This window comes from Octodon degus, unplaced genomic scaffold, assembly GCF_000260255.1.
Source record: "Octodon degus isolate 3935 unplaced genomic scaffold, OctDeg1.0 scaffold00134, whole genome shotgun sequence".
NCBI lineage: Eukaryota > Metazoa > Chordata > Mammalia > Rodentia > Octodontidae > Octodon > Octodon degus.
In genome coordinates this window covers 1,421,411-1,443,723 of record NW_004524710.1, presented here as the reverse complement: position 1 = coordinate 1,443,723, position 22,313 = coordinate 1,421,411, and the positions used below count along the sequence as shown (strand labels likewise).

Here is a 22,313-nt window from a genome sequence, read left to right as displayed (position 1 = left end):
TATCTGACACAGGTTGAGGACTCAGACTTGTGCTTCTTCAAGGGTCCTCCAATTTACAGCAAGTACAGACTTGGTATCTCCTACCTTCAGTGTTCCATAAGTGTGAACAGCAGTCAGCCATTAAAGAGGCTCTGGGTGTGTAGATCAGTGGTAGAGTACATGATTTGTGTGTAAGAGGCCCTGGCTTCCAAGAGAAGCCAAGGAATAGTCAAATACTTCCTGGGACTCTTGAGACAGTGGCCTGTGGCCCAGGCTTGTGAATCTTGTCCTAAAGGCTGACCAGGATTTGGCTTTAACCTGGTGACTATATATTTTATTTTTAAAACTTATGAAGAAAAAGTACAATGCTCTATATGAAGTAATTTAAAACAATCAGTACCTTTTCCAATCTTCCAGAAACATTCTGGAACATAATACCATGACAAATAATTCCTCTCAAGAAATTTTCTCTAAATAGACCCATATACACCAGGCTGAGTTATTAAGGGGGAAATGAGTTTAATAACACACTATTAATCAGAATGAGTACCATCCAGAAAAGGCATATTATAAAAAAATATTTGAATATTAATTGACCTCTGGTAACTTCAATTTTGTAAATTCTTGTAGTGAGGTAGGCAGTTTTTTCAAAAAAAAAAACTCAACATTAGACAGACTTAAAATTTTGTAATAATATTTAAGAAAATGATAACATTATGGAAGAATGAAATATCTGATTAATGCTTAACTTTGTACAACTCAAATATAAACTTTAAAAATATTAGAAATTATAACATTTGAGTGCATATAATGTTTTGTACATTAAGATGAATTGCATGCTGTCCATTTCCTCTTTGCGCTTCCAGTCACCTTAAATAAACAAATATATACAGCCTCGACAGAACAACAGTGCATCCAAAGCAAATGTGCATTTTAAATTACTTCTCCTGGCCAAGTCTCTTTTTCTTCTTACTTAGCAGTTTTATATTAGCATTTATTATCATTCCCACTTTTTCTTTGACAGTTTGGACCTCTCTGAAGCAAACAAGCAACAAGTTTAGATGGGGTCAGAGCAAACCACTTAAGAGAAAGCAAAACTTTTTGCAATAGTTGGTACAGGTTCCTCTGTTTAAACCATTCCATGGTCAAAGAGTAGGAGGAGAAAGGGACGTCGCGGGCAATGTTGGAAAATAATACTGCTGCAGACTGGGGGAAGGAAGGATTGTATTTTTGACTACCTGGGAATGGACATCCAATTTGAGTGTGTACTCTCTGCTCACTCTCTTCTGTTTCCTTCCAGAAGATGGATTCCACCCCTGCGCCTTTCCCTGCTGCCAGTTCCCATTCTCTACCCCAAGCTCAATGTAACACTTGGCTCTTTTCACAGTTTCTCATTACTAAGTTTTAAAAACATGGCCTAACCGGTAATTACAATCCCAAACAATTCTTTTGGGGGAGCCTTGGGCTATATTGCTGACTGGTAATCTTTCTGGAATGTCAGAGAGTGGGGAGGCAACATAGATGTTCAGAAACTTCAGAGACAAGGGCGGTGCCGCCCCCTTCACACTCCCCCCCCCATCTCTTGAAGCCTTTCCTCCTATTCTGCCTATACCTCTTACCTTAATTACATAGTTCCCAAGCTCTACCTATTTTCCTTTTAATTAGAAAATCACCATCCCCTTAGAAGGAAATGTTTGAATTTTGACAATATCTGTTGAAAGAAATCAAATAGAAACAGACAATGCCAAACGTTTCAGGGTGGGCTCACCCCAACCTCGGCTACTGCACCTCGCTGCCACTGCTATCCTTCTAGGGGCTCCATAGGCATTAATTCTTGTCATTCCATCCATACCTACTCCCTTTCCGAAACCAGAAAAAAAGCCACGGTAAAGGCTGTCCAGAAGGAGACCTCCAGTGTGTGGTGGAGGTCTTAGTTCCCAGGCTACGAGAAGCTAGGGCGGGGCTGGTAAATCCTGGGAACACGCGAGTGAGGGACAGGTCTCCGGGCCACCTCTTCCAAAGCCCTTGGGCACATGACCTTTGCTCGCTTTCCTGACCTGTTAGCCCACTCTCCTTGACTCGTCATGAGCTAGCTGTGACATGGCTGGAAAGACCCCACCTTCTAACAGAAGTGGAGACAACCGAGCCCGGGTGTGCTCCTTGATTCTTTCTCCCACATTGCTTCCCTTTTTAAACTTTTTCTTCCAGTTCATGGAGCAGTTGAGAAACAGATGTGCATCTCCCTTCCCCCACCTTCCAACAAAACCTGTGAGACACACAAAGAAATCCAAAGCCACAATAATAAAAGGGTGGGGGAAGGATCCTCTTCTCGCTCCAGGTTGGCCAAGCAAAGTGTGAATCCGCATCTCCCTCGGAGCTGGCAGGTGGAAGGTCTGGGCCGGCTGAGCCCCTCCTCTCCAGCCCGCCTCCGGTCCAGGCTGCCCCCACCCACCCTCAGCCTCTCCACGGCCAGCTTTCCTCCTCCGCCTCGCTGCAGTCAGGCCGCCCCGCGGTCCGGGGCCAAGGCGGCGGGGAAGGAACCGCTACCTGCAGCCGCAAGACTCCACCACCATGTCCTCATACTGCTTGTAGACCACGTTGTTGCCGGCGTCTATGTACAGGATGCTGATGGGAGTCAATTTGGTGGGCACGCAGCAGCTGGGCGGTGTGGAGCCGGGGTCCATGGAGTTCATCAGCGTCTGGATGATGGCGTGGTTTGTGGGCTCCAGGTGCGAGCGTAGCGGGAAGTCGCACACGCCCTCGCAGTGGTAGGCCTCGTACTCCAGGGGCGCGATGATCCAGTCGTCCCAGCCCAGCTCCTTGAAGTTCACGTGCAGGGGTTTCTTGCTACAGCGCAGCCTCGACTTCTTACCGTGCCGCTTGCCGTGGCGGCTGGCAAAAGCCGTGCGCCGTCGTCGCCGGCCGGGCGAGGGCAGCCACGGCCCGACATCCGGAGCTCCTGACGGTGGCGGCCAGGCCCCCTCAGTGCCCGCAGCCTCAGCCGAGCCTAGCTGCTCGCGCATCTCGGCGAACAGGTTCTTTCGCTGGGATCTGGTGAACACCACGAGCAGGGCGCGCTCCTGCGGGGCGCGCACCCTGCGGCCGAAGCCCAGACTCCGCAGGTCCGGGGGCGGGGGCTGCTGGGGCCCCCGCGCGCGCGCCTGGACCTCCCCGGCGTCCGGCCAGACCCCCGAGGCCCGCAGCTCCAAGCACAGCTGCTTCCCCGGGTGGTGGCGCAGAACCTGCCACACGTCGAAGACTTCCCAGCCGGCGGGGGGCGCCCCCTGCGGGTCCAGGGTGCGCGCGTCCAGCAGCTCTGGCGACAGGCAGCGTGACAGCTGCACGCGCAGCGGCCCGGCCGCTGGCCTCCAGGGCGCAGCGGGGGCCTGGCGATAGAGCCGCAGCTCCGCGCCCACCAGCTCTTCTCTGTCTGAGAGTGTGGACACATCAAACAAATACTTCTGTCTCCGGAGAGGAGTGTGTGAGAGATCGTCTGAAAGATAAAAAATAATTACAGTCAGTTTCACTTAACGGGGAGATGAGCTCGGTGCTGTCCGGCCCGCAGCCCTGAGAGGAAAAGGGCCGCGAAGGGGCGGGGGAGGGGGGCTGCCCACCCCAGGGCTCCCAGTCCAGCCGGTACTCGGGCCCACACCGGGGAGGCCCCTCCTCTGGGTCAGCCCCTAACTGCCGGGTCACCCCCACCACCAATGCGCCCTTTGTGGTCAGGAGTCTGCTTCCCCCAGACTCTTTGCTGGCTCTTGATTCACATTTCCATGTCACCATCTCCTCTGAGAGGCCATCCCAGACCACCCCGATCTACGCGATAGCCTCTCGGTCGCTAGCACAGGACGCACCCTGAGCTACTCACTGTCCCAGCACTTAGGATTCTCTGGAACTGCCCTGTTTGCATTTGCTTGCTTATTGGTCAGTCTTGCCCAGCAACTAGGGGCTAGGAGGAGGCAGCAAGAGGCGGCCACCTAGACTTAGTTCTGGTCTAAATGGAATACTTCTGTAGCAGCTATTCTCAATCTGACTGCCCATTAGAATTCTGGGAAATGTTTAAATTGACTCAGTATCTAAGGCAGCAAAATGATCTAAGAGCACAGTAAGACTGCAGACTTCCTGGTCCACCTTCTATGGCTTCCCCAAGGGGAATTTTGCTGAGGCATTTGGGCAGGGTGAAGAGCTGTCCTGTGACGCTTTGTTTCTTCTTCCTTTGCAAGAAGTAAAAGAGTAGTGAGCCTTTTAGAAAAATGGGTGAGGAAGAAGATCTTGCAATGGATGAGAAAGAGAAACACCTGGAAGTAGAAAACCTTAACCACAGACACTTACACACACACACACACACACACACACACACTGACATTCACCTCTCTTCCCCCACCACCCAATTTGAAATTCTCTTGTTTTACAACTAATCCTGAAGTTACATGGGGGGGGGGCGTTGTAAGTGAGGAAAAAAGAAATATGGGACCCACAGAGGGTAGCAGGCTTTTAAAACCCACAGCAAATTCTTGAGGACCAAGGCCAAACTGAACTTTTTTTTTTCTTTTGGCACACTGGTGCATAAGCCAACCCCACTTCAATGTGCAAGGCGGAAAGCTAACCAGATTTTCCTGGGCTGCTTTCTCATAAAATATTTACAGCCCAGCAAATACAAAAATCCCCAAAGCCCCCAGCTTTCCCCAGAAGCTAGTAAAGCCCGGGTGGATTTTAATAGTAAAAGTGTCACTGGGTCCCAGGCCCAACTATCCCAGCCTGTCCAGATGTAGCCCCAAGGCAAGGGCTTTGGAGCCTCAGCCACACCAGTCAGTAGGTGCTCACGCTGACCGCAGGGCCGGCCACCCCTCTAACACACATGCCCTGACCTGAGAGGTAGCTGCCAGAAGGGTTAGAGAGGTGAAAAGGAAAAGACTCTGCAGGCAGTTGATTTATGGAAGCCAAGGCTTTCAGACCAGCCAGGGTCACACTGAACTGGGGGGGGGGGGTGGAATTCGGCCTACTTTCTTCTCTTTCTTCAGGACATTGGTGTCTGGACTCTGCTCAGCCACCACCCAGATGTCAGGATCTATTGCCTAGTGTCGTGGGCTTCACTTTGCTGCCTTTCTCAGAACTAGGCATGTGATAAGAGGGACAAGCCTTGAGCATTAGTCACCCTAATGTTGTGAGGGTGGGCATGGTTGTAACCTTTATCCACACACTCATAACAGTTTTGCAAGGTAGGTGGGGACTCCTGTTCCCATATTGCAGATGGAAAAACTGAGGCCTGGAAAAATTAATTCCAGATCTGACAGCCAGTAAGTGGTGAGGCCAGGATCTGGAAAGTGGTATATTTAGTTTCAAAATTGGAGCATTAAGGGAAAATGAGCACAGTTCCAACTATATGCAGGGCTTGCTAGGGATAAAACCTGGGCTTCTTTAGGATGTTGTTTTTATTTCTGCTTACATAATTTGACATAGTGTATCACTGGTTGAAAACACTAAGCAGGTATAAAGAATAGTCATTTTTTCCTCATGCAACACAGGAAAATCAGCCTGCCTTTGCTTTCATTCCCTTCCCCCTCCTCTTCCTCCTCCTCCCCCTTCGCCTCCTTTGCCTCCTCCTCCTCCTCTTTCTGAGGTATGGGCTAGTAAAAAGTTAGTCTACACAGCTGAGTGGAAACTGAGGCATGTACCTGCAGAGAAAACCCCTGCTGATCCTGCAATCGTGGGATTTCTAACCATCTTTCCAGCATAACCAGGCAATTCTCACCCTTTGCAGGCTCAGGGAAGAAGACATTAAGGCAGATTGTACTCTGCTCTCTTATCTCCCCACATCTGTTTCATCCCCCTCTTCTGAGGCCTCATTCGCATGCATGTGGACATTCTAGCCCACAGATCCTGGCAGCAGGGCCTGCCAGGGGTAGCCCACACATGTGTCAGTGGTGCAGTCCTCTCCTGGGAGGAGAGACCTAACCAAGAATATGTCTAGGACTTGGAAGCAGGCTCAGGAGTATTGGCTAAGAATTCTGTGGCCTAGGTTCCTGGAGGTTGCTCTAAAATAGTGATCTTCAGTGTCATTAAACCTGCAGAGGTCCCTAGAACTGCAACATGAATGTCACAGGAGAGCTTGTTAGAAATAAAAGTTCTCTGAGACCCTAGAGGTTTGAGGGGTATTTGTAGTGAGTTGCCAGGGGATATGGATTCTGAGAGTACAGGATTAACACTTTGAGAACCGTTAGTGCGGGCTAACATGTGTGCTAAGCTCTGGATTTCCCAGTGTGCAGGGACAGGCAGCACTGGAGGAAAGATGAACCAAGTTCTCCAAAAGCATCAGGCCCAAGGCAAGGCCTAAAGGGGTGTCACTAAGATACCCTATCTCTCCAGCTGTTTCCTGGCCCCCAGAGCCATCTTCATATTTTTTAATCCTTTCAACTTATACATTCTCAGTGGGTCTGCAGAACATGTGACCCCTAAACAGAGGGTCCAAGAAAGTGACTGCCCCCTACAGCTCTCTACAGACCACATTCCCTGCCTGTCTGGACCTGCTTTGGAGCCACATATCTCAGAAATAGCCCAACCTGGCAAATGTGTACAGCATGCACTGCGACCTGGAAGGCAGACACTTCATCTGCTGCTCTGACATTGCAAAGCCTGGAGAGGCTTCCATGGGCCATCTGTGGCAGGACACTGGCCCTTTCCACTACCTTGCACAAATCTTCCCATTTAGTCCTCCATAAGTAGTGGAGATGTCAAATGATTTCCATTCCCTGATTAGGAATGTGCACTGCCCATTTTAAAATCCATGCAGCTTCCCTACACCCTGAAAACGGGCCCTATGCTCTAGGCTTTTAAGTTGAAAATGGTCAGCAAGACATTATGGAGCTTTTTACTTTGCTTTTAAGTTACACCAACCTAATTTGCAATACTGTGTCTTACACCCCAGCTAACTCAGTGTTTGCTAGTAGTAGACACATAATCCTTTCAAGTTACAATTGCTAGATTCTTTGTCTTTATCTTTGTTCCCTGGCAGGTGGGTAAAAAAGGAGGAGGAGAGAAAGGTGAGAAGAAAGAAATGGCTGGCAAGTCTAAGAGAACCCTTTGTAAGTAGGTCAGAAGGTTGGCTGAGGGCTGAGGGCACTTGCTCATAAACTGTGCACACACTTCTGTACAGATGCTTCTGTGCACACATGCTTCTGCACGTACACGTTGCTGTACAAGTATACTTCAGATATTGACTTTATTAAACGAAATAGGTGGGAGAGGTTAGCAAAGAGTACAACCTTTCAATTGGTCATAATGAATGAAAGTTAAAAATATAAAACTTTAATTAAAAAATTAAAAAGTAGGGCTAGGGAGACAGCTCAGTGGTCTAAGCACCTGCCTGGCAAGCACAAGGACCCAGGTTTGATCTCTAGTACCACAGGCAGTGCCAGCCCCAGAATGCCAGGGATGCCATGCAGGACCCAAAACCTGGTATGGTGGTGCACACCTATAATCCCAGTGCTGGGGCAGCTGAGACAGGAGGATCACTACAAATCTGAGCTTCATAGCAAGACCTTGTACCAAGTAAATAAATAAATGAATTTTTGAAAAGTAAAATAAAAAAGAAAGAGAAGAAACTATTTACAAGTAGACACTTTTATGCCCACTTAGAAAGGTAAAGGCACCTGTCCATAATCACAGTAGACACTGGAAGAACCCAGAGAAGCAAATATAAGAGCAAAATGGAAGAGATGGCCAAGATGCCCAAGACTCAGTGTCAGGGAAGCTGAGCCCTAGATGGGCAGCCAGGAGAGAAACACACCCAGACAGGCAGGCAGCTTTCCAGGGCTTCCCTGCAGGGGATTTCCCAAACCTTAGAACTCAGCCTCGGAGCTTTCTAAAACATCCCTGGTATACACATGGTCTGAGGTCTCCCTTCAAGGCCCTGTCATTCTCCAGTCCCAGGGGTTCACCCCAATGCTCCAGCTCTCCTGACCAGAAGGGCCCTTCCCCACAGACTCTGGGCTCCCATCCTCTGATTTTATGATTATCCTAGATGGCTACTGGCCAGACCGCTGTCCAGATCCAACCTATGTACTGCAGGAGCCTGGCCACGTCTCGCACCCAAGTACTCCAGAGGCAAGACTCTGTGAATAAGGCATAGGCTCAGAAAGTCCAAAAGACAGTGGACTATTCCGCCCCCATCCTGTAGGTAGGAAGTGAAGAAGGACTAGGGTGAATACCTTTCTTTTTATGTATTTGGTACAGGGTCTCACTATACAGCTCAGACTCCTGTTTCAGCCTCCCCAGCACTGGTATTACAGGCGTGCACCACCACGCCTGGACTCGGTGGCTGACTCAGTAGGCCAGGGGCAGGCCAGCACAGCATGTGGTACCAGGGGTTGAACCAGGTCTCTGAGCTTTCCTAAATAAGCACTTAGTCCTCTGAGCTATTTCACTGGCCCTAAACACCAATTTTTGCAAAGGAAAATCTCCAAATCTTTGCAGTTAGGCCTTGCCCACCCCCACCCTGCCAGTGCTTGCCAGGCACAGGCTCAGAGGCCCAATGGCCTCTCTCTAAACCCTTAATGCAAGCATCCGACTGAAATGGCCGCACTGTCAAATGTATTTATAGAAGAGGACTCTGAGATTCTAAGAAGTATTTCATCTGATGTCTTGCAATTAGCAAGAGACAGGCCCTTGAATTTCTTAGCTACAAAATGGATATAATAACACTAGCTTACAGGGCCACTGAAAGGGGCAAATGAGATGAGGTGAGGGAAATTTCTGAAGATGTTATACAAATGTCATTCTGAAAATGTGGACTAAGCATAAGAACATAGACTCTAACAAGCATAAATTTCACCCCCAATCTGTGACTCAGTGGCTGGGTGACCTTGGATAGACTAAGTCATATAATCTCCCCTACTATCATATGCCTTACCTGTAAAGGGGGACAACCCCTTCTACTTTGCAAGGTGGAATCAAAAAACATAAGCAGTGCAAGGTGTGTAGAAACCCCCAATAAATGCAACTAATATTACTACGGTCACCTGCATCCTGGTGGGGGGCAGGGCACCTGGCCTTCTCCTGGCCTCCTTCAAGTGATGTGGTCCAGTCCTTGGCCTCCCTTGAGGAGAAAAGGCACTGCTGTGCAGTATAGGTAAAGAAGGCAGCAACGCTTCTGGTTCCTGCTCATCTGAGATTCCAGTAAAGGTCAAGGCTCCTCAGCACCATCGCTTTGCCCCTATTGTCATGATCCTTCTTTGCCCTGTGATGTCACTGCCCATATGGCTGGCCCTTCTGCAATGCCAGGGGACCAATGCCCAGGCCCAATCTCATCAAGGGTGGAGCCCTTCTTGGAGTGTGTGAAGCAAGCAGTGCAGGCCCATGTACTAATCCATAAAATTCCCTGGTGGCTGGGTGCAACTTCAAAAGGCCTCAGGTTCCTCTCTTTTGGCTCTGCATACTTTTGTGGGGCCTGGTCTGTCTGCAGGGAGGTCCTGGGTGGGCAGGAGTAATGGGACATGCTGCATCTTCATCTGACACAGAGCCTCTGTTGTGTTGGAGGGAACAGGGTGCAGGAATCAGTGCCCCAGGCAGTTAGGAAGAGCATCTTGGTTGGGCTGCAGCCTGTGCCTGCCCCCTACACACCCACTGGCCTAGTTTTACTTAGGGTCCCCAGTGCCTTCCCCAGTGCCTGCCCCACCTTTCTCAAATTCTTTTCTCCTTGCAAAGGAACAAAGGAACCAAGGAGAGTCCACCTCTCTTTCTCCTTTTGACCTTGTGAATCTGTTTTCCTTGTGGAGCTGAGCCTGGGCCTTGTAGACCCCATGGATTAAGTAAGCTTGGATTACACAGAAAAATCCAGTGCTAGCACAGCAAGCTCTGGCTCAGCAAAGAGTGAAAGAGTGAAGTTCTAGAAGGAAGAAAAAAAAGGAACTGCAGTTCTCACCAGACTGAAAACATAGGAACTCAGCAAGCTGGGCCCTGAAGCCTCAGCGCAGCCTTTAAGAGGGTAACTGCAAGGGAGCTGACTTCTGGGCCTCCGTTTGTCATCTGGAGGACAAAACAGATTCATTGACAAAGCAACTTGCATACAAGTGAAAATACCCACGGCAGAGAGAGATAGCTTCTGTGGATGGAGGCTGAGGAGCCAGCAAACAGCCAAGATCAAGGACACAACTAAAGTAAACCGAAGCTCACACTACAAACTGGCTCCCACCTATCCACAGTGAACCTGCAGCCTGCACCAGGGCACCAGGGTCACAACTCCTTCCCTGGAGCTGCCTGTGCAGGGCATGCATCAGGCTGGCTTGCTGGTGGTGGTCTTCTCTGCATTGCTAATAAGAAGGGTTGCCAGGGAGCCCCGGAGGACCCCAGAGGGCCTCCAGGAAGGGCAAGGGGGAGCATCTGTTACCACTGAGGGCTGGAACGTGATCCTGCCGCTGGGCGGGAGAGCTGAGATCAGAAGTAGAAGAAAAGGTGCCCATTTTATGCAGTTTATGCTCCCCAAGCAGTGCTGAAGTTGCAGGTGGACGCAAGGGTTCAGATCCCCACTCCGAAAAGATGATTTCCCCAACAGTAGAGCCAAGTGATTCCCTGTGTTTGCTGGTGAACACCGCAGTCTAGCATTTTTCAATTTCCCTTCCCTGGGAACCTCAACGCTGCAGTCGACCTGCAAGTGGAGTAGGGGCTCACCAACCTGCCCGGAAGGCAACTCTGAGAAGCAGGATTCGCCTTGGCCCCTAAAGTATTTAGGGATGCCCTCCGCTGCCACCACCAATGATGCCAGCCCCTCCGCGCCGCCCTGTTCCAGCCTTCTGCCCCTCTTTTCCAGCCCGTTCAGCACCAATTTGCGCCAGAGTCCCGCCCCTCTCTGTCGCACGCCCACTCTCAGGTCACTAAATCGTGCCCCGCCCCCATGCGCCCGACCACAGACTACGCAGCGCGCGCTTAGATCGCGCGCCCACCGCCCACGCGGGTCCCCTCCAAGCGTCCGCAGCTCTTTACCCCGAAAGGACCTAACACTCAGCACCCCTCAGCTGGTTAGGACGGTCCTGGGACATAAACCACAGCAACCCCGGAACACAAGAGACCAAGGAGGGCCAATTTCATTCCAGTACACTGGAGACACTAACTTAGTTAGAGCCCAAAACAAACTGGTAGGGGTTGGGATGAGTGAGGAACATCGAGCCAGGCGAGGGGTGAGTGGGGGAACAAGCGAGGGGTGAAGCAACATTCATGCCTTCACCCTGCAGAGCTGAGCTCTGCCCTGACTGCCGGCCCTTCAAAGGTGTCGTTGAACCCGGGTTTTTCAACACCCGAAGAATTAGGAAGCTAATGTCTCTCACGGCAGGTGAAAGCCCCAGGAACCCCTGTTGATTTGCTCTGGGTCATTGGATTCATGCAGCTATCCTACATTTCATTCCTTCCACCTATGCCCCAGAAGATGTCACCACCAAAGAGAAGGTGTCCCAGCACCCCCAAACGCCAGCTGGAAACCAAACCAAACCAAACAAAAGAACAGGTTGCCCTAAGGACTCCATCATTGCCGCGCTCCCGAGTTCCCAGAGGGTCCAGGCGATAGTCGCGCTCTCTGCTCTGTGGACAGAGCTTTCATGTCCTGATTCAGTTTGAAAGGTGGCATTCAAAGACCTGTTAGGCTCTGGGGCTTGAGTGAACTTTTTTCTTCAAGTGCAGAGACGACGCGCATGTTTGAGCACGGTTCAACCCCTCCCCCATCAGTCACTCCATCGCGCGCTCCCAGAGACCCAAAGGCCTCGCAGAGGAGGACAACGTGATGGGTCCCTCAGAGATCGCCAGGAACCCAGTGGCAACCTGCGCTCTCGCTGCGAAAGAAGCTGGGGGTGTGGAGCCGTTGTCTTCTCCTGTGACACGACCCTTAAGGCCTTAGGGATGGAGGTGACAATAACTGGCATTTAACAAGCCTATGGGCAAGAGGGTGGTTTGTAGCCTTAGGGAGTCCGAGCCAGGAGAGCAGAAGAAACCTCTAGTTTGAGGCTTCCTCCCCGTTCCCTCCGGCTTTTCCCGGGACCGTCGGGTTCCGCGTTCAGGAGGACCCGGAACCTGGACAGCCGTGCGCACGTGAACGATTAGCCGGCCTCTACCAAGGGTGTTCCCTCTTTCTGGGGAAATAAAGCCTAGATTGGAACCTTCTGCCCGGCTTCCTCACTGGGCCGTCTGGTCTGAATTAGTGTTTTTATAAGGGACTCAAACAAATCGAATACAAGGTCACCAAATAATTAACAGTTGCGAATTCCCTTCGTCCCCATTAAAATACTTCCCTGCTTATATTTCATTTTCCGTTTGCCAACGACAACAGGGTCCGGGCAAAAGCGCCGCTCCGTTGATTACATTACTCTGTGGCCCAGTTCTACCCAGAACCCCATCACTCTACAGAAACATGATGTACTTCAATCGCAAGGGAACTCTGCAAGTACTCCAGTGCCCGGCGCGGTCCAGCCCTGCCCTGACCAGGAAGACCCAGACCGTAAGGGGAAACCCAGAAAATGATCAGCAGTCAACTCTCCAGAGAGCCTTTTCCAGGGTGTCAAGTTCCTCAAGGATGCTCCGATCTCGGGGTTTTTTGTGGTTTTGTTGTTGTTGTTTGTTTGTTTGTTTGTTTTTTGTTTTTATCTCTTCCTTACTGGCTCCTTCCTGGGAAGCTGTTGTAATAACAACACAGTTTAAAGTGCATTCTCATTTCCAAATCATCCAGAAACCGAGCCCACAGCAAATTCTTAGACTCCTTGTGCCACCTTCTTCCTCCGGAGCTTGTCCTTCCATGGGGCTTCTCCCAAATGACAGACCCTACAGGTCTGAGTGCTGCCTCATTTTCTGGCCTTCCTCCATCCCTCGCCTCCATTCCTCAGCCACGCTGCATTCACAGAGCTTCTGAGTGTCCCCCTTTCCCAAATCCTAGAGCTTTTAGTGAATGATTCCATGAACTGACTATGTCTTCAGAATATCTAACCCAGTTCACTCAAATCTTATGATTTGACCAACCCACACTTCCCCCTCTTTATGGTTCTTGAGTTACTTTTAAAGCACGATATGATGACATTTTAAAGGATCAAGGGTAAGGGAGTTGGTGCCTCTGCTAAAGTAAGTACAGGAAGAAGCCTGCACCGCACAAATTCTGATCCTTCAATTCAAAGTTCCATGAAAATTCCTAAGTACATTTTAAGAGACTACAGAAGAATATTAGGCCATGAAGAAAATCTCTCTCTTTTTTCTTCTTGCCACCTTAGAAACCTCATCCTATGCATATTGTGCACTGGGTTAACACCAGGGTCTAGAATATTCTGTGAACTTTACCTCTCACTGTAGCTGTGTAACCTGGCAACTCACTCCAACCCTGTCTTCCTAATTCACATGCAAAATGGGGGTAGTTGCAGCACTTTCCCTGGGAAATGGCTGTAAGAATTAAATGAGATAGTTCATGTAATCGATTTTAGCACAGTACTTGGCCCACAGTAAGAATTTAATAAATCTTGGTTAATATCATTAACTCTAAATGTTCAAAGAGTAAACGGAAATGGAAGGATTCTCTTTTAACTCGAAATGAGATCACCCCTTGGAGGGTTGGGAGAGGTGGCAAGGAGTGAGATAGTGAAGAACTTTCTGTCTTCCTCCACTCTGGGTAGAGTATCTGTACCCTATCACTCCAAAGCCCTGCTTCAGGAACAATTAACTCTCGGCTTCTCAGGTGAGGAAGGCTTTGCAAATACTACTAGTGAGTCACCCCTAGTCTGGCTTGGGGGATCCTTCTCTTTTCTTCGCTCCTCCCCTTAGAGCCATCCTAGCTCCTAGGCACCAAGTTCTCCACACTCATCAGCGATTTAAACATCCTGGGGCAAGGCTCCAAGTTAGCACGCCTGGCCCCTGCTCTGCACTCCTGGCCCAGCCATCCCGAGATGGGGGAGGGGACGTTGAGAGTTTGGCGCGTGAAGAACCCCCACGTGAGCGGGGCGGAAGTCCTTGCCAGGCGCTGGGGATGCGCAGCTAGCGGGTCCCTTCCATCACGGGAGACTAGACAGCGTTTGATGTGTTATGACATGAACCCTCAATTAGATCGCTGAGTTGAAACACTCCAATCAGGGGCCCGATGCTAAGCAAGCCCCGGAAGGTCCAGCCCGAGGTCACCGCCGGTGACACATCAAATCAAAATCAGTGAGAGGGAAAGTGAGGCTTTCCCTTTATCAAGCTGGGGCTGCAGCCAGCAACGCACCCCCCTCCTCGCCCCTCCCGCGGGTGGCTCCCCACTCCTTCAGCCCTCAAGCCAGGGCCGCCAGCAGCACCAGCCGCCTAGCTGCCTTTCTCCGCGTTTTTCTGGGAACCTGGGGGGCGTGGAGAGAAACAAGGCTTTGAAGCTGCAGTCCAGGTTATCAGGCAGCGTCTCCTCAGTCTGTGGACCGCCAGCAGCCCCAGCCCTCGACGGCGCTCTAAGGTTGAAGCCGGACGTCTGGATCTCGGTCCGGCTGGCCTAGAGACCTTGGCTCGGGAACAGAGGGCCCCGCAGCCCGGGCGTGCAGCCAATCCCTCCGCTACCTCCGGCGCCCTGGGACTGCAGCGCGGTGCCCGGGGATGCGGAGGGGGGCGTGCTGGGGCAGCCTAAGGTGACGTGAGCCACATCTATGTGCGACCTGGTTGGGGCCCTCAAAGACATCGCTCTCCTTCCTTGAATTCCGAGGGCCTCCACGACATCTTGGAGTAGCCTGCAGTCCCTTGGTCCAGTGCCAAATTCACGGGGCTTGGCGAACGAGTTAAGGGTGCCTGGGGGTGGGGGAGAGGACGTGATTCTTGCCACTTCCTGGGGAAAGAAAATGAGTGTCCACTGCCTGCCAGCCTAGACCTCCAGAACTCATCCCTGGGGAAAAACCCCTGAGCAGTTTCCTCTGGGCTTCCTGAGGCTCCCCTTTGGTGAAGGCAGAAGAAAAGGCACAGGGCCAGTGGAGGACTTTAAAGAGGGGAGACAGTCCGAAGGGGTGCTAGCCCCAGGCGAGGATACAGTTGCAGCACTAAGAAGCTCTTGCGAAGATGACCTTACCAGTCCTAAAAACGTCATAAAATACCTGGCATTAATTTGCTGTCGGGACCTTTCAGCAGCTCATAACCCGCTGACCTCGAGCTACTGTGGCATGTTGAGCTTGGGCAGGACCTTGGCTGGGAAGGAGGAAGCCAGGGAGAGGCGCTAGGGACCAAAGACCTGCCAGGGTCTCTGAAATGCTCGGAGCAGGCCAGGCACTCAAGGCAGCCTCCTCTACAGGAACCCAGCACTGTCAGGTTCCTGGCAAATCCCCACTTTCACTGACCTGGAAGTGTGAGATCGGGAATCATCAGAGCAGAGGAGCTGGGTCTGGGGAGGATGGAGACCAGCTAGCTGCCTCTCTTTGATCTCCCTCCTTTCTTCCCAACGCGATCATCCTTCCTTTCTCTTTTCTTCCCCTCCCATCCCTCTCTTTCTGCTTTGTTCGACATCACTGCCTGTCTTTTCTCCTCTTTAGGAACCCTTTCCCCAACTTCTGAGGCCAGAGGGAAGTGGAGGGGGCGAGGTTTCTCGAGGTCACCGGCCATGCCGCAGACTTGTGGAGGTGGCAGGACCGGGAGTCTGGGTTTGTGCAGAGAGTCGCACGTGCACCCGCCTGGGCAGAGGAGAGCGAAGGGTGGGTCGCTGTGCAGAAAGCATCAAGGCCGATGGATGGATAGGCAAGCATACGCATGTACCCACGCGCAAGAAGTACCAAAGCAAAGATCTAGCTGTCCCTGCCCCGACCCACCACACTAGTTGCCGCCAGCCTGAGGAAAAGGGACTCCGTTTGTGTTTTCTGAGACACCAACTGTGTGGTGTTGGAAGAAAAAAACCAGAGTGCTCGAGGCGCCCACGGGGGCTGACAATGTGCACGCCCGTTACAGGCACGCGCGGTGCTGCCTGACGCTGCTGGCAGCTTGGGCCATGGGCAGCGCCCCTCGAACTTGGTCAGAAGAGACACGAGCCCCGGGCTGCCCGGAGCACACTCACTCGCGGCGGCCAGCCGGCTCGCCCTGCTGGCTCAGGCCTTGGACTGCGCACCCCGCGCAAATCAGGAGCTCAGACACCGGCTGCATCAGTCCTCGCTCTGAACGTCCTGCACCTCTGGCTGTGGACCTGCCACTTCTCCACGCTGTGCTTCCTCCACTAGCTAGGACACCCGCGGCCACCACTGCAAAGGCCAGGGAGCGCGTAAGGGAAGGAAGGAGGGAAGGAAGAAAGGGAGGGAAGGAAGGTAGAAGGGAGGGAGGGAAGGAGGGAGGGAGGGAGAGAGGAAGGAAGGAAGGAAGGAAGGAAGGAAGGAAGGAAGGAAGGAAGGAAGGAAGGAGAGAAGGGAAAAGTAGACTTGCAGACTGGTGCAACATCTGCAGCCGACCTCAGAACCTTACTGGGACTTGAGAAAAAGTTTGAGAGAAGTAAAAAGGGCGAGGTGTACAGGATGGAAAGGGAATCCATCGCCGCAGCCTCCCGCCAGGAGAGGAGCCACGCTCGCCTGCGGCGCTCCGGCCCGAGGAGGAGGTAGATGGTGCCACTCACCGAGTCCCCTGTCCACAAAGCTCGTGATTGTGTTCGCCGACTTGGAAGACTGGAAGAAGCTGGCGTTGATGCCCAGCCTCTCGGCGATGGAGTAGGTCCTGTAGATGGACAGCATGTATTCGTGCGGCACCACGCGTGGACCCCGGCCCGGCGGCTCCGGAGCCCGGGGATCGTCCTGCGGCCGCCCGGGCTGGGGCTCCTGACGCTCCTGGGACGCCTGGCCCGCCGCGCTCTCTCGCGGCGCCCGCGCCACCCTCCCTTCCTTGCGGCTCCTCGCGCTTCTGCTGGAACCCAGCTCCGCGGACGAGGAGGAGATAGAAGCCTGCTGGAAACCGGGCAAATCCCACAGGAAACCGATGAGGAAGACGGCCGAGAGCAGCACCCGGGGAGTATCCATGGCGCTCGAGGCGGCCGCACCGGGCGCCAGGGGTGTGGAGCGGCTGGACAGCGGCCGGGGCCCGGCTCCTCGCGCGGACTCCAAGTGCGAGGAGCCGGGTCCCAGCCACACAAACCCTGGGCTGCCACGCCCCCTCCCGCCCCTCGCCGGGAGGGGAGGGGAGGGGAGGGAGGGAGGTGGGAGGGGAGGCCGGGCGGTGCGGGCCGGAGGTGTGGGAGAGGGGCTGCGGGGTGACCGAGTGGCCGGAGACGCAGCGCCCCCGCGGGACGCGCGCGGGGTTGCGGGACCGGGAGTGCAGCGCGGACACAAGCTCCGGTCCGAGACGTCCCCGCGGCCAGGGAGCAGGGCCTCGCCCGTTGCGCCGGAGTCCGGGAGCCGCACTCTGGAGGAGCGAACCCTGCCCCGCGCCGCCCTGGCTCTGGTCTCCGCCAGCCCTGCACTTGGCTGGGAGCGAGCTTCCCGGGACCAGGGAGTGGCGGCGCCCCCCAAAGACCGCTTGGTTTGGAGCCTCAGCCGGGTTCCCGGCGATGGCATCTTCTCTGCTCCTCCCCAACCGTCAGGTCGGCAGTTTGTGCCCCTCGGGGCCAGGCCAGAGCCCTGGAAGCCTCGCCCGGGGCCAGCTCTGTCCAACCCCGCGCTCTCTGTGGGGTACCGCGCTCCACAAAGACCGGCCCTCTTCCCGACCCTCGAGGTCAGGCAGAGGCCACGCGTCTCTGGAGTCTGGAGCGGTACTAAGAGCCGCTGCGCGCCCCTGCAGGCCCCAGCTTCTTGTCCCAAGGTCCCCAACCTCGTCTGACACCAGCTCCGGCCACCGCTCTTCTTTGCCTGCTCGCGGGCTCCTCTGGCCTCTCGAGCCTGCCCCCGCCTCCACCGCAGCTCCATTCCCCCGCTCTCCCTTCCCTCCGGGCTTCAAGGGTTCCTTCTTCCTCCAGTTCCTCCCGCATTCCAAGCACTTCCACAGCTGCTCTTCCTCGCGCGCTGCCTCGCGTCTCCCTCTGCTCCCCACCCTCTTCTTCCCCCTCCAGCGGACCCCTCCCTCCCTTTGCAGCTCTACCCTAATCTGTTTCTCTTCAGTCCAGCCTCGCCCCACCACGAGTTTCTTTTATCTGTCCCAAGATTCAGTGTCTGTCTTCTCCGCCCACTGCCTGGCTCATTTTGGGGGCCTGAACGCCGGAAGATGATGCGTCGCGGCAGAGGCTGTCTTGTCGCATTGCTATAGACTGCAGAGTTCCCCTGCGCGGTTTATGAGGACGAAAGCACCAGCCGTACATGTCCTCCTTTAATCGTCGCAATGCTGGGAGGTTGGCCCGACTATATTCACTTTGATGGATAAAAAGAAATCATATCCAAAGAGATAACGTGACTTTTCCAAGGTCACTCTGCCAAGAAGCAGGGAGCCAGGGACAGCACTGGCCGGCCTGAGCCTAGGGTTGTTCCAGCCCAGCAGTTAGCCCGCACCAACAGGTCCATCTCATTTTTTGCTTCCCCACCTTCTCCTTAGGGCTTCAGTCAGTCTCAGGTGATTCCCCCAACCCCAAGGAACTTCTAGTGTGTTCTGTCTTCCTCTCCCTTCCCCCCCTTCTTCTATTGGCTTTTCCACCTTTTCTCCCCTCCCTGCAGGAACAGTCTGCAGAGCACTTTCGTTTTCTACTTCTGTCACCCTCCAGGTTCCCTAAGGTCTGGACCCTGGCCTCCCCCAGGTGATGACAGACACCCACAAAGAACAACATGCTTCTGAGATTTACAGAGTTTGTTTCATTTAATCTGCAGGACATTCCTGACTAAGCGCTATATTGTCCCTGTGTTACAGGGAGGGAAACTGAGGCTGGAGGTCACACTGCTCTGGACTTTGTGCTCTCAAGCCCTGGGTTGTGGCCTCTATCCCCTGGACATTTTCAAGGGTGCTTCTGTCTCTTTCCCAATCCCTACTTGGAGCTCTAGTTTTAGTTTCTTAAGTACTAAGTTCTGTCTAAGATTGGCAAGTGTTTTCCTTACATTTTCTTCCTCTCTGGCCTTTAGAGTTTTTTAAGTTATCGTTTAACAGGTTAACATCATAAAAGAAAGGGGAGCTGAAATAAAAATTCTTTCACAAATTTCACTGCTGCAGCAAATTTGGGCCTTTATGGGTTCCTTCTCCTCCTCTTTGTATATGTCTTTCTCATCTTATTCCCTCCCAAAGCTAGATGTCACATTGGGTTTTTCCTCTGTCATTTAATATTTGACTACCAAGGCCATGGCTTTCAGCACCTCTTCCTTGTCCCTCTGGCCTCTCTGCTGCTCTGTGCTCCTCCCCTTTCCTTCTCTCGGCCTGTGAAGGCCTCCTCTGCAAACCACAGTCGCTGCTCCTGCCCTTCCCTGCTGCCCACCTGCCAGCCCTAGGATGCACTCGGTCTTGTCTGGCCTGCGCCCACAGCTTGCACTGCACATCCGCCTCTCCAGTACCATCCAGGAGAGGCTTCCTCTTTGTGGTTGGTCTCCATCCCTTGCCTCCGGGAAGTGAACACTTGTGGTTGTCTTATCAGCATTTTAATTTCTATCAGTACGGTATCTGGTTAATGATGATTCATGGGCTTGGACCCTCTGTCCACAAGTATAGTTCCTGCCTGCAAGAGCAGCCTGGTCTGTTCTCTCTTCACTTTGCCCAGAGCAATCATTATCTGCTACAAGTTATCAGTAAACAGGAAACAAAGTAATGAACTTTCTGTGCTGTGGCTTCAGATCTCCAGAATTCTATATAGAGTCCTGCGGGACCACAGGCAACACTGGGACAAGGACCATGGAGGGGGTGGACTGCTGTCCCTTGGGATTGCCCTCGGATAGGTATTGCTCTCCTTTGCTGCTCCCAGCCCCACATCTATGCAAGGAAATTCTCTCCCAAAAGGGCCCTTGTGATTGTGTTGTAGGTAAAAATCTATGTGGGTTCCCCAGATCACAAGCTAATTAGAACTGTAACCATGAAAAGGGGTCAAGACCTCCTGGCTCCTACCCCTATATTTAAAGAATCATATTTAAATATCATGATGATGATGCACAGCAGCGTGTGAAGCCTGATCATTTCATCCCTGGGCAGTGTGTTTCAAATAGAAATCCACTCCAACATTAACAAGTCACACTAAGGTCTCTCTGTCTGTCTCTGGCTCTGTCCTTCTCTGTTTCTGTGTATGTATTTCTGCTTGGGTTGCTAAAAATAAAGATATAAAGAGCAAACTCCAAGTCAAATCTGCCTTTAGATGTTCATACTATATTCTGCATCTTTGAACACCGCTATGAAATTCAGCTTCCAGGCTAGTCACAGATTCTGCAGTTACTTAGTCCGCAGTTTCTCCTATGGAGAACATTTTAAAAGTGTGAAAGTTTCCTTGAGATGAGTGGACAAGAGCTGGTGGGGGCACCTTGCGCAGCTTGACTGAAGCGGTCTTCTCAGGGTTAGATGCTCCCCAAAGGATGACCAGACAGCCGTGGGCCCTGTGGTGTCTCCTGCCCCCCTGTGGAGGCTGTGGGAATTACCACGGAGGAGGAAAGCTTACTGAGGCATTTCAGGGGAGACAGTGACCTCGGTCAACACAATGTTAGGAAATTAGTGTGTGGTTAGCATATGGCAAGAAAACAACCACAAATCAGGGGTCTCTCGGCCCAGAGACAGGAGCAAAAGGGATAAAATTGCATGGTGCTATCTTAAATCTGTCCTGTTAATGTTTTCAGATTATCATTTCTATTAATCCAGGGAGAGAAGATTCTCTTAAATAAATTTTCACTTTTGTCATTGACTTGAAAGGCAACTTTATAAAAGTGGCAGAGGATACTGGGCTTCAGCGTGAGCCCCATCCACGCACGAAGAAACCATAATAGGACTCGAAGTACGAACAGAAAATCCTAGGAAGAAGACAGGCAGTGCCTGGGGTTTTTCACAAGGGGCATCATTTCTTTCATGTAGGTGTGGCTTCCATAAAAATCTGTCAAAATATAAACATTATCTAGTAAGATTCTAATTCTTATTTCACTACTACTGTTTTTACTATTAATATGCCATCCTGAATAAATGGATAAACTGCTAGTCTGCTAAGATCAACTGGTTGTCATCTCAGTGATTCACAGAAATAATTTTTTTTTTCTCAGAAATAAAATTTAAGGCATAGATTTGGAGGCAAAGGTGCAGCTTTCAGATGGCCCAGGCTTAGAATGCACTAGTCTTGGGGTTCAATCCCTAGCACCAAAACGAAACAAAGCCAAACAAACAGAAATTCTGGTAAATTTTGATTAAAAGAAAGTAATGACAAAAAAGAATAAAGGTTTTTTAAAGTGTGTGTGTGTGTGTGTGTGTGTGTGTGTGTGTGTATTCAGAGTTTCCATTGAGAGGAATAAGAAAGAAATAACAGGTGCTACAACTTTACCCTAGAGTCCTGCTTATATCTGTTGACATTTTCATATTTCATCCATAGAGAAGTCCTCCCAAAAAAGGAGCAAATGAACCAGGTAGTGATGCACGATTGTAATCCTAGTACTCTAGAGGCTGAAACAGAACGATTACCAGGAGTTGGAGGCCAGCCTGGGCTGCATAGTAAGTTCAAGCTCTGCCTGACCTATATAGCAAGGCCTTGTCTCAAACACCCCACCTCCCATGGGAAGAAATGAAAGCTATTAGCTTAGAGCAGAGATGCGTCCCTCAAAGGTGGTCGAGGGTGAAAATCGAGTGGAGTCTTGAACAGTAGGAGCAAAGGTGAGGACTGTTGGCTCTAAGGAAGTGGGGGAGGGGCCCTGAGAAGGGACACCTAAGGCAAAATGTTTCCTTCACAACTCGAACTGAGGTGTCAGCTTCATTAATTCTCTCTGCTCTACCCAATTTGAGTCGGGTTTTCCCTTTCTTTTGTTTATTTCATTGTGTCTCTAGTGGAAGGATTTTGTAGAGAAGTCAAGTGACATGGAATGAAGAGTTGGGTTCAGTGGCACAATACCCACGTGCTCTCTGAGCCTCCGTGTCCCCCTGTATCGGTGGAATGGGATCCCAGCTGGATAGAGAATCAGAGATGCAGTTGTTCTGTGCGTGTCCCCAGAACAGCAGCCCTGCGAGGGGCAGAGAATTAAGGGTTCTCATCTAAATATTGTAACTACAAAGAGTCCTGGAGGTGTTGAGTCAACCCAACCACTGCTCTTATTCAGCTCCACGGCAAGGTGTCTGGTTGTCCAATCATGGTACAGTTCACCAATTTCGACACTTCTTAGCGTGCTGAGCATCCCCGGGCCAGCAGCATTCCTCTTACCTGGAAAGCTGTTAGAAACGCAAATTCTTAGGTCACACCAGAGATTTACTGAACAGGAGTTCTGGGACTGGAGCTCAGCAATCTGTGCTTTAACAAGCTGCAGGGGGATTCTGATGTACCCTAA

The 22,313-nt window shown here is 51.7% G+C and overlaps 1 protein-coding gene across 1 annotated transcript; it reads right to left on the bottom strand.

The window, feature by feature from the left end:
• Positions 1–2,522: 2,522 nt before the first annotated feature.
• Positions 2,523–16,931, bottom strand: Gdf6 (growth differentiation factor 6). Its single transcript, XM_004641295.1, has 2 exons — positions 16,535–16,931; positions 2,523–3,472 (listed from the first exon to the last, which is right to left on the bottom strand). Exons 1-2 carry the CDS (start codon positions 16,929–16,931, stop codon positions 2,523–2,525), a joined length of 1,347 nt encoding a protein of 448 aa, XP_004641352.1.
• Between the last annotated feature and the right edge of the window lie 5,382 nt (positions 16,932–22,313).

Coding starts and splice junctions, on each gene's coding strand:
- Gdf6 (XM_004641295.1), bottom strand. CDS start 16,931: ATGGATACTCCCCGGGTGCTGCTCTCGGCCGTCTTCCTCATCGGTTTC. Junction 3,473..16,534: donor CTTTGTGGACAGGGGACTCG/GTGAGTGGCACC, acceptor TTTATCTTTCAG/ACGATCTCTCACACACTCCT.